The 14,111-nt window shown below is 43.3% G+C and overlaps 1 protein-coding gene and 1 pseudogene across 3 annotated transcripts; one reads left to right on the top strand and one right to left on the bottom strand.

The window, feature by feature from the left end:
* The first annotated feature begins 3,309 nt into the window (after window positions 1-3,309).
* On the top strand, window positions 3,310-5,018 carry LOC124046928 (annotated as a pseudogene).
* Window positions 5,019-8,009: 2,991 nt separating this feature from the next.
* LOC124045256 (sushi domain-containing protein 6-like) lies at window positions 8,010-12,872 on the bottom strand. 3 transcript variants are annotated; one of them, XM_046364539.1, is made up of 8 exons: window positions 12,668-12,872; window positions 12,135-12,286; window positions 11,482-11,673; window positions 10,958-11,350; window positions 10,640-10,834; window positions 10,291-10,453; window positions 9,550-9,947; window positions 8,010-9,439 (listed from the first exon to the last, which is right to left on the bottom strand). In XM_046364539.1, the coding sequence occupies exons 2-8, from the start codon at window positions 12,250-12,252 to the stop codon at window positions 9,414-9,416; spliced, it is 1,485 nt and encodes a 494-aa protein (XP_046220495.1). In that variant the 5' UTR covers window positions 12,253-12,286; window positions 12,668-12,872; the 3' UTR covers window positions 8,010-9,413. The 3 variants fall into 3 exon arrangements, with proteins under 3 accessions (XP_046220495.1, XP_046220496.1, XP_046220497.1); XM_046364540.1 differs by having other exon boundaries at window positions 12,672-12,872; XM_046364541.1 differs by having other exon boundaries at window positions 10,958-11,347; window positions 12,668-12,871.
* Between the last annotated feature and the right edge of the window lie 1,239 nt (window positions 12,873-14,111).

Raw genomic sequence — 14,111 nt, 5'->3', positions numbered from 1 at the left:
GGCCGACAGATAAACAAAATGAAGTACTGTGTTAATGAACAGTCCAGCAGGCATCAGCTGTGTAGCCGAGTGATCATAGGACCAATGAGCAGCAGTAAATGAAACAGGGAGGCGTTCGGTAGTCGATTACTATGCTAGGTGAGCGGGAGACAGTGTTCAGGAAGCTAGCAGACCGAGGCTAGCAGATGGATCTTCACCACATCCACGACGCAGAGGCTGGTTGAGAGCACATCGGCCGAATTACGTCAGCAGATCAGCAGACCAGTCGTGATGCTTGAGGCTGTTGCATGCTTCTGGACGTTAGCCACAATAGCCACTTGGTAGCAGCTAGCTAGCTGCGAAGATCCGGTGTAATGGTCCAGAGCTTGCGGCAGGAATCCGGTGATGTAGTGGGGGGAAAAAAGCAGTCTGATATGCTCAGAGCTGATATTGCGCTGTTCAGACTAGCAGGTATAATACCAGGCTATCGCGGCTGGTGTACGTGCTGAAGGTAAAGACCTCTAGCAGTGGCTATCAATGACTAAATAGCTAGTAGCTCATTAGCTGGCTAGCTTCTGATGGAAGTTCCAGTTATAAGGTCTAAAAAATAGCAGATCTGTACCACATTGGGTGAGGTGGGTTGCAGGAAGGTATATATAATTCTAAAATTGAAAAAATAGATTGAAATATCATGAAATGTATACAACAACAAAAAACTAAAAAGAAATTGGACAAAAACAAATATGTTTTACTGCTGCGCCATCTTGGAAAAAGCCTCAAAGAATGCATGTATGATTGGGCACACCACTGCATCTATTTTTTGGGCACTGTGCCTGCTTGTTGCTGTCTGACTAGCACAGGTTGATGAGAGGCCCTGTCAACAAGGGCGCCGCCAGGGATTTTGGGCCCCATGAAAAGATATCACATTGGGCACCAACCATGCACAATTGCTGTAACCACACACTTCCAGAACCCAATTGTCTCATTCAAAGCTTTAAATAACTCTACCTTGCAGGCTTGCAACTCTCTTGTAGTCCAATATTTACTGTACAATATTTACTGATAGTGAGCTGTGAAAATATAACACTGTGCAGACATGCATGCAACATTCTGCATACAGTGGAATTCACTATTTGATGCTAGACTGATACCCTCTATAAGAAATGTGCTAAAGGCCGTCTTTTACAGTCTAAATGTACGTTTTATGGTAAAATTCTTGAATGGAAAATCCTCTTAGATTTATTTTAAGTTCTTCATTAGTATTAACTTAAATATACATTAACCTCTTCAATTAAAATAAATGAACAATCTATAGAATGATATAACAAATAAAATAATTACATTCCGCAGCAGAACTAAGTATACATACCAACTAGAAAATAAGCAGCTGTAAAAATGGAAAATAGAAAACAAAATGTAAATGAAAAGGCCTGATGGTGGCGCTAGAGGAAAGGTCAAGTGGTCATCAAATCAACAGGTTTCTTCCACTTGGGTTCTTGATGATGCACAACAAATTTTATGGCAATCCAGCCATTAATTGAGATATATCTTGTACTCAGTCTTGTTCTCAGCCTGTGGGCATCATGTGTGTAGCGATCCAATATCCATAGCCATGCCATTTAACAGTTATGGCCCTTGTTCAGCCTTACTCACCAAGAGCCCAGCGCCGAGCCTTCTTGCTAGCAAAGTCACTGATCAAGTCCAGCTTTCCAGCTAACTGACTTTCAATGGACAGCATGGCAAGACTGCAAAGCCTGTCCTGGGACATAGTGGACCTCAAATAGTTTTTAAATCAGTTTTAGCTTACTGAAAAATAGAATATAAAAATATATGTAAAGCAATGCACACTTCTCCAAAAATGCTTTGCAGCTGCATCTAACAAATTGCATTCAGGAGACCAAGAGGGAACAAGTTAGGGGGGGGGGGGAGTGGCAGCATATACAGTGTTCTGGTGTCTTACTTCATTTTGAAACTCAGGTGTAAGATCTCTGGAATACTTCATGGTCAGTGGTTGGCACACAGAAGGGACTTTATCCTCACTAATCTGCCCAACTTTCAGAACAGCAGAAAATGATTAAAAAATGTTTGCGGTAGTGTCCAAGTCACTTATGATGTTGTCCATAGCAGTAAAAAACACTGTGTTCCAAAACACCTTTGCTGCACTTTCCTGAGCTGTCTCCTCTTGAGAGGTCTCATCATGGAATCTCTTCCTTTTCCTCTGACAGCTGTGTTCCTTGAGGTTAAACATCCATTTGCGTAGCAGTCATTGTTGCCTCAGACAAGAGAGACTCACATACATCTCTAAGAGCCTGCATCTCTTCCTTTACGGCTCTGATATTGGCTGCCTCTGTGTCAAGTGAGATTTTTCCTGACTGTAGAATCACATTCCTGTCCTCAATGCATTGCAGTACCTGAAATTATGCCAAATGATATGTCATTGAACACAATGCTGCTCACCTCCTTCAGTTGGGAGTAGGGCTGCTTCAGGGGTATGGAGATGAGGAGACAGGGCTGTTGAGCCTGAAGCTGCATCTGTTGGGACTGGCACCAGGCAGAGGCAGGGACAACTGATTTAGTATGAATAGCTTGCTAAAATTTTGCCTGCATTGATTAAATGACAGCAAAAAGAGGAGCAAAATGTAAACACTTTTCTGTGACAATATTTAGTAACTAATGTCAGGGGAGCAAAAGTTGCCTCTTTCACCAGCTAACAGGTTAATTTTCACCACTCACGGACTACACCCTCCTTCCTTTGTGAAAAATTGGGTGACATACTGTCGCCCTTTATTTTCTCTCACCTCTTTACGTTTTTTCTTTAGGAAGCTGAGACATGATGCTCCACCGTCACTCCTCACTCACAGTTCACTGCTAGCATGTACCGTTTACGCCTGTTTTGGGGGCAGGACCGAACTATTTAATCTAAATAAAGGGTGAGGAGGTGGGAGGGTTAGTACATTGTAAATAAAATATTATATTAATGATGATAGGTTAATAATTGAATATTGAAAACATTTTACCTAATGTTCTAATAATTTTTTAGGGCCCGTCAGTCACAGGCCCCTTAGAATCGTCCTAACTTTCCCCCCTCATATGGCTCCCCAGCCTGTCAGTGGGTGCCTATGGAATCGCATAAGGATAGCAAAGCATCTAGAAAAACAAATCCTACTCATCCAATTCATTATGCTAACATTGCTATGTTTGCTCCTTAGTCACAAGGAAAGTGGCATATTCTTTAAAAAATGATTTGCCCCTTATCCTAGCAGCTGAAAGTCACAAGGAGAATATCTTAGAGCGCTCGAAGAAATTCCAAAGGGTAATACTAACCGCTGCATGGTCAGAACTGAGTGACAATGGCATGCATTTATAGAGTAGTCTACTAACTCTCTGGACTGGTGAGACATTATCTGCATAGCTACAGAGTCATTCAACATTACAGGACATATTTTAATCATATTCTGAGGTGAAATGTCACCTGGTAGCAAAATACATTAATTGATATTGCTGTTCAAGTTTCATCTTGTATATGAATTGTGCGTTTGAATTGAGTGATACATTATACACTGAGTATACTAAACATTAGGAACACCTTCCTAATATTGAGTTGTACACCCCCAACCCAGCAGCGTTGCAGTTCTTGACGCAATTTTTTGTCTTGCCCACACATACACAATCCATATCTCAATTGTCTCAAAGCTTGAAAATCCTTCTTCAACATGTCTTCTCCCCTTCATCTACAGTGATTGAACAAGTAATTGAACAAGTGACATCAATAAGGGATCATAGCTTTCACCTGGATTGACCTGGTCAGTCTATGTCATGGAAAGAGCATGGAAATGTCATAGAAAAGGTAGTTAATGTTTTAAAAACTGTGTTTTTGTAGCTATTTCAAGAACTAAACTGTCTTATTGTGAAAATAGTAATACTCATGGAAGTGAATTCAAAGTTTGATCACAAGGTTGAAGTGTAATAGAGTAAACAGGATCAATTTTAACTGCAGTTGATCAAGTCCAAGAGACAACAAAGAACCCTTTGCTCTCTATTGACATAGGATATATTTTGTCTGTTTGATTGTTATGTTCTGTGTCTCAAGGTATAATAAATATAAAGTAAATGAACAACTTTGGGATGAATGGCACCATGAACCAGACAGAGGGCAGCACAGAGACAACTATGACGTTTGGAATGGCAGCAACACCTACAACATCACACCTCTCAATGTAACCTCTGTCTTCCAGTCCCCTCATCCCCCCCTGGTAATGGACAAGGCCATCAGTGGCATCACCATCATCATCCTCTTCATCACCATGGTGTCCCTGGGCTGCACCATGGAGATCTCCAAGATCAAGGCCCATATCCTGAAGCGGTGGCCATTGCAGTGGTGGATCAGTTTGGTATTATGCCCCTCACTGCCTTCAGTCTGGCCAAGATCTTCCAGCTGGGCCCCATAGAGGGTGTGACCATGCTGATCTGTGGCTGCTGTCCGGGGGGAAACCTCTCCAACATCTTCACCCTGGCCCTGAAGGGTGACATGAACCTCAGATGAAACTCATTGATATGTATGTTGTGAGGAGATTACAGCAGTCTGCTCCATCAGGCTGCTGAGGGTTTTCAGCACATTTACGTCAGGCCACAGAGGCCATTAACATGTCAGACAAAACCTAAATGGTAACTTCTTGAAAGTAAATTTGTTTCACAATAGAAAAATGCAAATGTTGAAATAATTGTGCACATGGCATAAATGCTAAACAACAAAAAAATCACACAAACTCAGTTAATAAAATATGGAATGAAAATTATAAAAAGTTTAATTCCCCCTTCTCTTTATATCCTACAGCATTGTCATGACCACATGTTCTACTGTTTTGGCCCTGGGTATGATGCTTCTGCTGCTCTTCCTATATTGACATAGCTTAAATAACTTGGAAAATGCTGTGCCTCACACCGGCATCACCATAGCTCTCATCATGACATTAGTGCCCTGTGCCATTGGCATAGCCATCAACCATTGTGTACCACAATACGCTCAGATCATAATATAAGTAAACTGAAATACATTTACATTTACATTTAAGTCATTTAGCAGACGCTCTTATCCAGAGCGACTTACAAATACAGGTCCCAGATTCACAATTCTTACACAAAAACTTAAGTAGCTTCTTCAGAAAAAAATAAGAAGTTCATAATATAGTTTGTAAATTCAATTCATCAACAATATCTTAAGATTGAATGATTTTCTCACAAACATCTCAAATACACTGCTCAAAAAAATAAAGGGAACACTTAAACAACACAATGTAACTCCAAGTCGATCACACTTCTGTGAAATCAAACTGTCCACTTAGGAAGCAACACTGATTGACAATAAATTTCACATGCTGTTGTGCAAATGGAATAGACAACAGGTGGAATTTATAGGCAATTAGCAAGACACCCCCAATAAAGGAGTGGTTCTGCAGGTGGTGACCACAGACCACTTCTCAGTTCCTATGCTCCCTGGCTGATGTTTTGGTCACTTTTGAATGCTGGGGGTGCTTTCACTCTAATGGTAGCATGAGACGGAGTCTACAACCCACACAAGTGGCCCTGGTAGTGCAGCTCATCCAGGATGGCACATCAATGCGAGCTGTGGCAAGAAGGTTTGCTGTGTCTGTCAGCGTAGTGTCCAGAGCATGGAGGCGCTACCAGGAGACAGGCCAGTACAGGAGATGTGGAGGAGGCCATAGGAGGGCAACAACCCAGCAGCAGGACCGCTACCTCCGCCTTTGTGCAAGGAGGAGCACTGCCAGAGCCCTGCAAAATGACCTCCAGCAGGCCACAAATGTGCATGTGTCTGCTCAAACGGTCAGAAACAGACTCCATGAGGGCCCGACGTCCACAGGTGGGGGTTGTGCTTACAGCCCAACACCGTGCAGGACGTTTGGCATTTGCCAGAGAACACCAAATTCCCCACTGGCGACCTGTGCTCTTCACAGATTAAAGCAGGTTCACACTGAGCACATGTGACAGACGTGACAGAGTCTGGAGACGCCATGGAGAACGTTATGCTGCCTGCAACATCCTCCAGCATGACCGGTTTGGCGGTGGGTCAGTCATGGTGTAGGGTGGCATTTCTTTGGGGGGCCGCACAGCCCTCCATGTGCTCGCTAGAGGTAGCCTGACTGCCATTAGGTACCGAGATGAGATCCTCAGACCCCTTGTGAGACCATATGCTGGTGCGGTTGGCCCTGGGTTCCTCCTAATGCAAGACAATGCTAGACCTCATGTGGCTGGAGTGTGTCAGCAGTTCCTGGAAGAGGAAGACATTGATGCTATGGACTGGCCCGCCCGTTCCCCAGACCTGAATCCAATTGAGCACATCTGGGACATCATGTCTCGCTCCATCCATCAACGCCACATTGCACCACAGACTGTCCAGGAGTTGGCGGATGCTTTAGTCCAGGTCTGGGAGGAGATCCCCCAGGAGACCATCCGCCACCTCATCAGGAGCATGCCCAGGCGTCGTAGGGAGTTCATACAGGTACGTGGAGGCCCCACACACTACTGAGCCTCATTTTGACTTGTTTTAAGGACATTACATCAAAGTTGGATCAGCCTGTAGTGTGGTTTTCCACTTTAATTTTGAGTGTGACTCCAAATCCAGACCTCCCATGGGTTCATAAATTTGATTTCCATTGATCATTTTTGTGTGATTTTGTTGTCAGCACATTCAACTATGTAAAGAAAAAAGTATTTAAGAAGAATATTTCATTCATTCAGATCTAGGAGGTGTTATTTTAGTGTTCCCTTCATTCTTTTGAGCAGTGTATATTATTACAAACTTAAAATGTTTGTTGCTCGGCAACCGATTTAGCTAGCTATCTATCTCGGATGACAATCATGTTAGCATATTTCCTACTGAGATTACTGTTCTAAAACATGTTCTTGGGTTTAAAATAATCTATACTGAAACTCAGATTAAGTTTGTGAGTCAATGAAACATGTTCAATTGCTTTATGAGTGTATTCTGATTTGGCAGAGCTTTAACAATCATCAGTAAGTGCACTGCTGTATTCATCTGGTCATGGATGGGGCCAAGGGGCATGTATCCATTCATAGCTATCAATAATAATATAGTCGAGTGAACCATGTAACAAATAGGTGGCCTTTCCCCCGGAGTTTATTGGCCCCCTTTATCTGTTCTACATCATATTCCAGGGTGGTGAGGCACTGCTTTTTATCATCTTCAGCTGTTACCAAAGCTTCAAGCCACCAGTTTAGGGTAAGTGTCACAACTGTCTGGATAACACTAAAGTAGGTGTGGCTCACAGATCGTAATGTAGCCGAACCACGCTGTCGTTAGTGTGCCAGACTGTTTTGACAAAATAAAGGCAGTCTTTCTTCTAAAATAATCTCTTTATCTACCTGTATACCTGGCAGTGGCTGGCAGTATAAAGTTACTATAGGTCCCAGAAGGGAGAAGCCCATAGAGATGGAGAGGGCACAGGAGGACAACAGGTCCAGGACAGGAACCACCACAGCAAATGCAACAGAAGACATCAAATGTATGGCATTTAGGGCAACATAGCTTGCTTGGGATGTGGAGCACAATTTTACCAATGCAACTGTATACTGTAGGTGGAATGCAGTGTCTAAGAAACTAGATACTATCATGTATTGTTGACCCTAGAGTTTGACACAACAGGGAATGCCCAGGTATGTTATACTTAGTGTGTAAATCTGAAAAAATTATGTAGATTAAGGTTTTTTAACCAAATACAATAAGTCATTTCTGTATAACATAAAAGCAGCATATGTTCCTTTTGCTGATAGTATGGAGTAGCCAAAAATCCATCAGTGTTCTTGTGGCAGTTTTATGAACAATTGTGACGCTTGTAATTAAAAACCTAATTTTCAAAAAGTGGGTTTTAGAAGTCAAGACTATGAATCAAGTAATTCACAATGCCACCAGGTGCTGAAAAGGTACACTAACCGTGGCTATAAAACTATTCAAGTGAAAAAGTTTGGGATTGGTTGACAAGAACAAAATGTTCCACAGCTAAAATTATATTTAATCAAAAATTATCACAGGGTATATACACAGAGTAAAATAAACACACACCAATTGCATTGTTTAGTCCCAAAGGAAATCCAAAGCAACTGAAACCATTTGAATAGACATGACACTAAGCTTCTGTACATAACAATGACCTGTTTCATTAAATTATGGTTAACCCTCTTCACTTTAGTCTCACATTATGTCCTTATGAGTCCACCAAGGTGGCAAAGTTAAAAGACCCGTCTTCATATGATTTCCCAAGAATTGTGGAAGCGTCAAAGGAACCATGGCTGATCAACAGCATTCTGAACATGAATATATTAAATACTCAATTAAGTTTCCCTATCTAGACTTAATTAAAACCATTTCAAAAACAACCCACAAATAAATAGTAAGTAGCAGGTGTCCAAGAAACACCAACTATGCTCCAATTTGTTACATCACTAAGCTGTGGCGACTGAAAATGTACATTCATTTTAAAATCATTTTCAGGAATGAAACCCAATACAGATGGTGTTTGTGCATAGAAGTGGAGATCTAAGGCCATTCGAGAAAGGGTGTACTGACATGAGTGAGAGAATATGAATGCTAAGCCCAATGTCAATGAGCTGAGAAAAGGTGTGCCTCAACCTTGGGAACACTTGCCTTCAGCGAAATCTTCAAATAAGTGCGCGGGGAAAACATTTGAGTTCAAAACCATGATCAGAAAGGATGTGACATCAAATAGTTGTGCCATAAAGAACCCCATGAGAATATGAAAAGTTAAAATCATACCTTCTTATCATTAAAATGTTAAGAGTAATTGTAAAATCTGTGTATGTGTGATAATTACTGGTTCAATCTAAGTTGCCGTTGTCTTTATCATGCATCATGCCTGTTGTGCTGCAGTGATCATGTAAAAACAGGTTGACATGGTACAAATTGGTGATGGGGGCAATGGTTCTCAAAATGTGTTTGCAGCATTAACCATCATGGGGGAAAAAATAAATACATACGGATTACAAGTACAGAATTTTCAAAAGGCATATTGAGCCTTTCAAAAAAAACTTCCAACATACTGGGTGCTCTTTCAGTTATGTCTCTGCACTAAGCCAATGGTTAAAAGAGCACGTGTCAGACACTGGACATAGTGTAAGAAGTCCTATAAAATTGCAAAGCATGTATGTACATGTGAAATCCCTCTTCCCCCATCCAGAGGAGGGCACAGAGGTAACATTCTGCTGAGAATGACACAGCCTCACTTATTGCCCCAAGGGGGGGGTGGATAGTCTGTTGTGTTGGCAGCTGCTGCAGTGGGGAGCTCCAGACAGGCCTCTGGCTCAACACAGCAGGTCAACAGCAACCCTGTCAGCAACTCTGGGTGTTTCCGTAACATACACCCCAGCGTCTGCAGCATGCTTCAGGCCTCCTTTAACAAAGGCATATCTGCAGGACGAAACAAGATACATCAATACACTGTATGCATATATGGGCATTATCAACCAATACATGCATGAAGAGAGGCCTGTTTGGAGAGACATAGATCGACGTCCCACCGTCAGAGTAGTCCATCTCAGAGTTGAGGGGCAGGCTGTGCTGCTCTCTGCATGTGGAGTCCCTCCGCAGTGAGGGTGAAGGCACTGCAGCAGCAGCCTGCTCCAGGCCCCAGCGGGAGGAGGATGAGAGAGAGGAGGGAAAGGCGAAGGATGATGGTACTGGGTGAACCACTGCCATCTCTGAGAGCTGGGGGAGGGTGGAGGGCCTGGCTTGAGCAATGAGAGGTTCTGTCGTCCCTGCAGCTTGCCGGCCCTCTGACAGCACTATCTGGACTCGGGACTCAGAGCTGAGACTCAGAGCCCCTTCCCCACACACCGCCTCCTCATAGGAGGGCAGGGCCACCTGTACCCCCTCCACCATGATGGACACGGGCTGGCCTGACACCCCCTGCTCACGGCTGAGGGGGAGCACAGAGGAGTGGAGCAGTCTGTTAATACCTCATTACTTTAGACTCTTAAAGGAAAGACTCACCCATTTAGAAAGTTATCGTATTTGTACATTTCTGAGCGATGGACTATCGATCCCCAGGGTCATATCATGTTTTCACGTGTATCCGAGCTATTCACTGTTCAAGCAGATATGAATACAGCCGGAATGAGAAGTTTTGCATCATATGAACTATTTCTGCCTGCTTGAACAGCTATGAGACATGCACACCCCTGGAGTACACACAGCTTTAGTAGGATTAGCCTACCACAGCTGATACTGAATAAGCACGTTTGTGGTTTCAGGCCACTCACCGGCTGTGGTTGAAGGACTTGAGTTTAGGCTGCAGCAGGACAAACAGGACCACCAGCAGCAGGACAAACAGGACCACCAGCAGCAGGATGAGGGCTACAGAGCTGGCAGTGGAGGCCACAATGGATAGGGTGGGTATGCCAAACACAGGGGTAGGGTCTCTGTCTGGAAGAGGGGAAGCAGGCAATGAGACCACACTCAAACACTGTCCATTAAAAAGCATGAGGCGTCAAAAGGTAGCATAGTATAATTTCATCTTACAGGTTGATACAACAATAAAACAAATAGTTCAAGCTACCTAACACTGAACCCTGGAGAATAAGACCGTGTAATCACAATATGGTCACCAACCTTGGTCCAGGAGACAGCTAATCTGCAGGGAGCCGTCCCACTCCCCGTCCTGGCAGGTCAGGTATTTATAGTCTCCCTTCAGGATGTAGCCTTCATCACAGAAGTACTCGATAACAGTGTGATGGTTTAGTCTATGGCAGGGGGACGGGTGGCAGGTATAGCCCCCATTCTCTGGTTCAAATGGAGGCAGACACACTGTCGACAAGAAGAAGAAAAAAAGAGAACCATTATCAGTGAGCGAACAAACCAAATTTTAGACTTAAAAATATGTTAGTGTGTTTGGAATGAATTCAGAGTATTTAGTAAAGCCATTAGTACCATCACTACGTATGCAGCGGGGTGGGTCTGAGGACCAGCAGCCCAGGTGGGTGCAGGTGATTATGTTGGGCCCGTCCTCCAGGAAGCCTGGGTCACAGCTGTACTGGAGCACCGTGCCCACAGGGAAGGAACCTCTGTTGGTCTCTGTCAGGTTGACTGACCCATGCTGGACCATGAATGGCCTCACACATCCTTGGTTGACACAGCTAATCTGCATCGGGCCATCCCACTCCCCTTCCTGACAGGTAAGATATTTGTATTTGTAGTCTCCCCTCAGGATGTAGCCTTCATCACAGAAGTACTCAATCACAGTGCCCTGGCCTAGCCCATGGCAGGGAGAGGGGTGGCAGATGTACCTTCCATTTTCGAGTTCAGACGGAGGCCGGCACACTGCTGGTCAGAAACAACACAATCATGTTATAGTTATAATCCTGCATTAACTTCATTTTGATTTCAACTGGAGAGAAATTATACTTATCACAATGAGTTATAGTGGTGTCCACATTGTGGAGAGAACCACTCACAGTCACTCTGTATGCAGCGGGGTGGGTCTGAGGTCCAGAGGTTAAGAGGGGTGCAGGTGAGGATGCTGGGCCCATCAGCCAGGTAGCCTGGGTCACAGCTGTACTGGAGCACTGTGCCCACAGGGAAGGAACCCCTGTTGGTCTCTGTCAGGTTGACCAGGCTGTTCTGCACCATGAAGGGCCTCACACATCCTGAGGGACAAAAGGGCATATAATTGATGCTAGAACATTCTGATGTTAATGTTCTATTTGATGGTTTTAAAGCAATGTTGTTAAAAGGTATTTCTGATGCTTATATAATATAAATGATTCATGAAAACAGTGGGAGCAGAGTTGGCACAGGGCAAGAGAGGATCTCTAGCAACAGCTTCAAGCCCCCATCCACATCCAGCATTTTTTACTAATCAGCTATTGGAAGTAGAGAATGTGGGGACTTGACACCTTAATATTGCATGTGGCAGATGTGGGCCAGCTGTTTGCTCAAACGAACCCAATTCCAATGTTACAATTGACCATAAAGAGCAATGTACATCTGGCATTATTAGACTTAAAGAGGAGAGCTGAATCTTAGCAGGGTAAAAGCAGCTGTAGTGTACAGAAAGGAGGAATGAAGCTGTGTGAGAGCCTTTTGCTGAAGATGAGTGATCTCTTACCTGACCCTTGTCCAGTGGATAGCACAGTCAGGAAGAGCAACAGAGAAATCGACTGCTTGTCTGCTGAGGTAGGCAGCCCAAGGGCTTTTGACGTGGGCTCGTACATTCCATTGCACATCTTTTACTTCCACTGCAGAGGTAGTCAGCTCAACCTATGGGATAGAAGAGCATCCCCATCACAGCTCTAGTTATGCTAGCCACATTTGACGGAGCCAATACGAAAATTCAATTTGATAGCTAGCTAGCCAGCTTGTTACGTTCTGTTAGGTCATACTGTACCCAGGTCCATTTTGTTTTAAGCTAGCTAACTTAGCTACACCACAAAACCAGACTAGCAGCGGTACTAGCTAACGTTATTTATCGCCAGACGTCAGCACACTAGATAACTGCGAATCAATTAGCTCTAGCTAGAACTAGCTATGCTAACAACAAAACCCTTAGCTATCTATAGTAGCTGCATCGCTAACGAACTAGCGTTAGCTCTGCTTGTACGCTATACTATACTTAACTAACGTGTCGCTTTGCATGCTTACCCACACAACAATACAGCCAGTTAGATCCTCCTCCACCCTCTTCCTCGCTTACTGTGGATACATCTGGATCATAATATCAGTCTCTGTCGAAGTACAAAGGCAAAAAGGCAACTGTCCTTCGCCAGATGAATCAACAATGCGCGATCAGGGGAGACTGGAAATCGCCGGGTAGGCTGAGCTCTTCTCTGGACTGAGTTCTTCTTCTTTTACGTTTTATGGCAGACTTCACCTATTGATGTATTGCCGCCACCTACTGTATGGGATATTGAAACAAAACGTATATATCCCCAATCCTTCAGTCACATTCAAATCACACAGTAGTGGAAAAAGTACTTAATATTGTCATACTTGAGTAAAAGTAAAGATGCCTTAATAGAAAATGACTCAAGCAAAAGTGAATGTCACACAGTAAAATACTGCTTGAGTAAAAGTCTAAAGGTATTTGGTTTTAAATCTACTTAGGTATCAAAAGTAAAATGTATAAACCATTTCAAATTCCTTATATTCAGCAAACCAGACGGCACAAAAAAAAACATATGACGGATTACCAGGGGCACACTCCAACACTGAGACATATTTACAAATGAAGCATAATGAGAAGTGGGCTTATTTTGTTAATTGTGTTTCTATGGAACAGAAGGAGTGACTCAAGAAGATGTCTGATTGGAATGTGTTGTGTGTGGAACTTCCAAACAGGGCGCCTATCATGGGTGTTATCTCTGGGGTGGTGCTAGATGTAAATGCAAAGGATATACGTGAAGAATTGGATCAAGTGGTTGGTGAACAACGACTGATCCGCATGCTAGATGGAGTGCGGAAGACCACTCCATCCATTCTATTGTTTTTTTTGATGCAGAGTCTCTCCCTTCTCACGTGTAATTGGATTATATGAGATTCCCTGTGAGAGCCTTTGTGCCCAAACCCATGCAGTGTGAGAAATGATTTGATCATGTGTCAAGTGTATGTAGAAGGTATTATATGCCAGCTAAGCTTAAATGCTGCAATTGTGTTGGTGAACATCCACCCAAATTTCTGAAGTGTCCTGCTAGGGTGAAGGAGATGGAGGAGGCAAGAATAAGGGCTGTCCAGAATGTCTCCTGTCTCGACTATTGACGAGTGTAGTTGAAGAAGTAATGCTAGTAAGAATAAAGACACAAGGTCATGTCCAATGTCAACAGAGGGATCCTGACATTTTACATGTTAAGAAGGTGGCCTTTGTAGCGTTTATTACTTTGGTTATCAATGGATTTGGCCGGTGTAGGCCGTCATTGTTAATAAGAATTTGTTCTTAACTGACTTGCCTAGTTAAATAAAATGTATATATATTTAAATAGCAACTGCACAACGCAAGCGGAGAGGAAATTTGAAAAAACAGGCATTAATTTTCTACAGAGGCATTACAAGGAATCCTGTCGATGAATGCTCCATCCTCACAGGCACCTGA

This window comes from Oncorhynchus gorbuscha, linkage group LG10 (genome assembly GCF_021184085.1).
Source record: "Oncorhynchus gorbuscha isolate QuinsamMale2020 ecotype Even-year linkage group LG10, OgorEven_v1.0, whole genome shotgun sequence".
NCBI classification, from domain to species: domain Eukaryota; kingdom Metazoa; phylum Chordata; class Actinopteri; order Salmoniformes; family Salmonidae; genus Oncorhynchus; species Oncorhynchus gorbuscha.
Note: the sequence above shows the minus strand (reverse complement) of the source record. Positions and strands in the feature narration are given on the sequence as shown.

What these genes read in the sequence shown, in the direction of transcription:
- LOC124045256 (XM_046364539.1), bottom strand. Translation starts at nt 12,252, where the DNA reads ATGTGCAATGGAATGTACGAGCCCACGTCAAAAGCCCTTGGGCTGCCT. An exon ending in ATCCACTGGACAAGGGTCAG is followed by an intron (nt 11,674 to 12,134) that starts GTAAGAGATCAC and finishes TTTGTCCCTCAG; the next exon opens with GATGTGTGAGGCCCTTCATG. An exon ending in CCGCTGCATACAGAGTGACT is followed by an intron (nt 11,351 to 11,481) that starts GTGAGTGGTTCT and finishes GTTTCTGACCAG; the next exon opens with CAGTGTGCCGGCCTCCGTCT.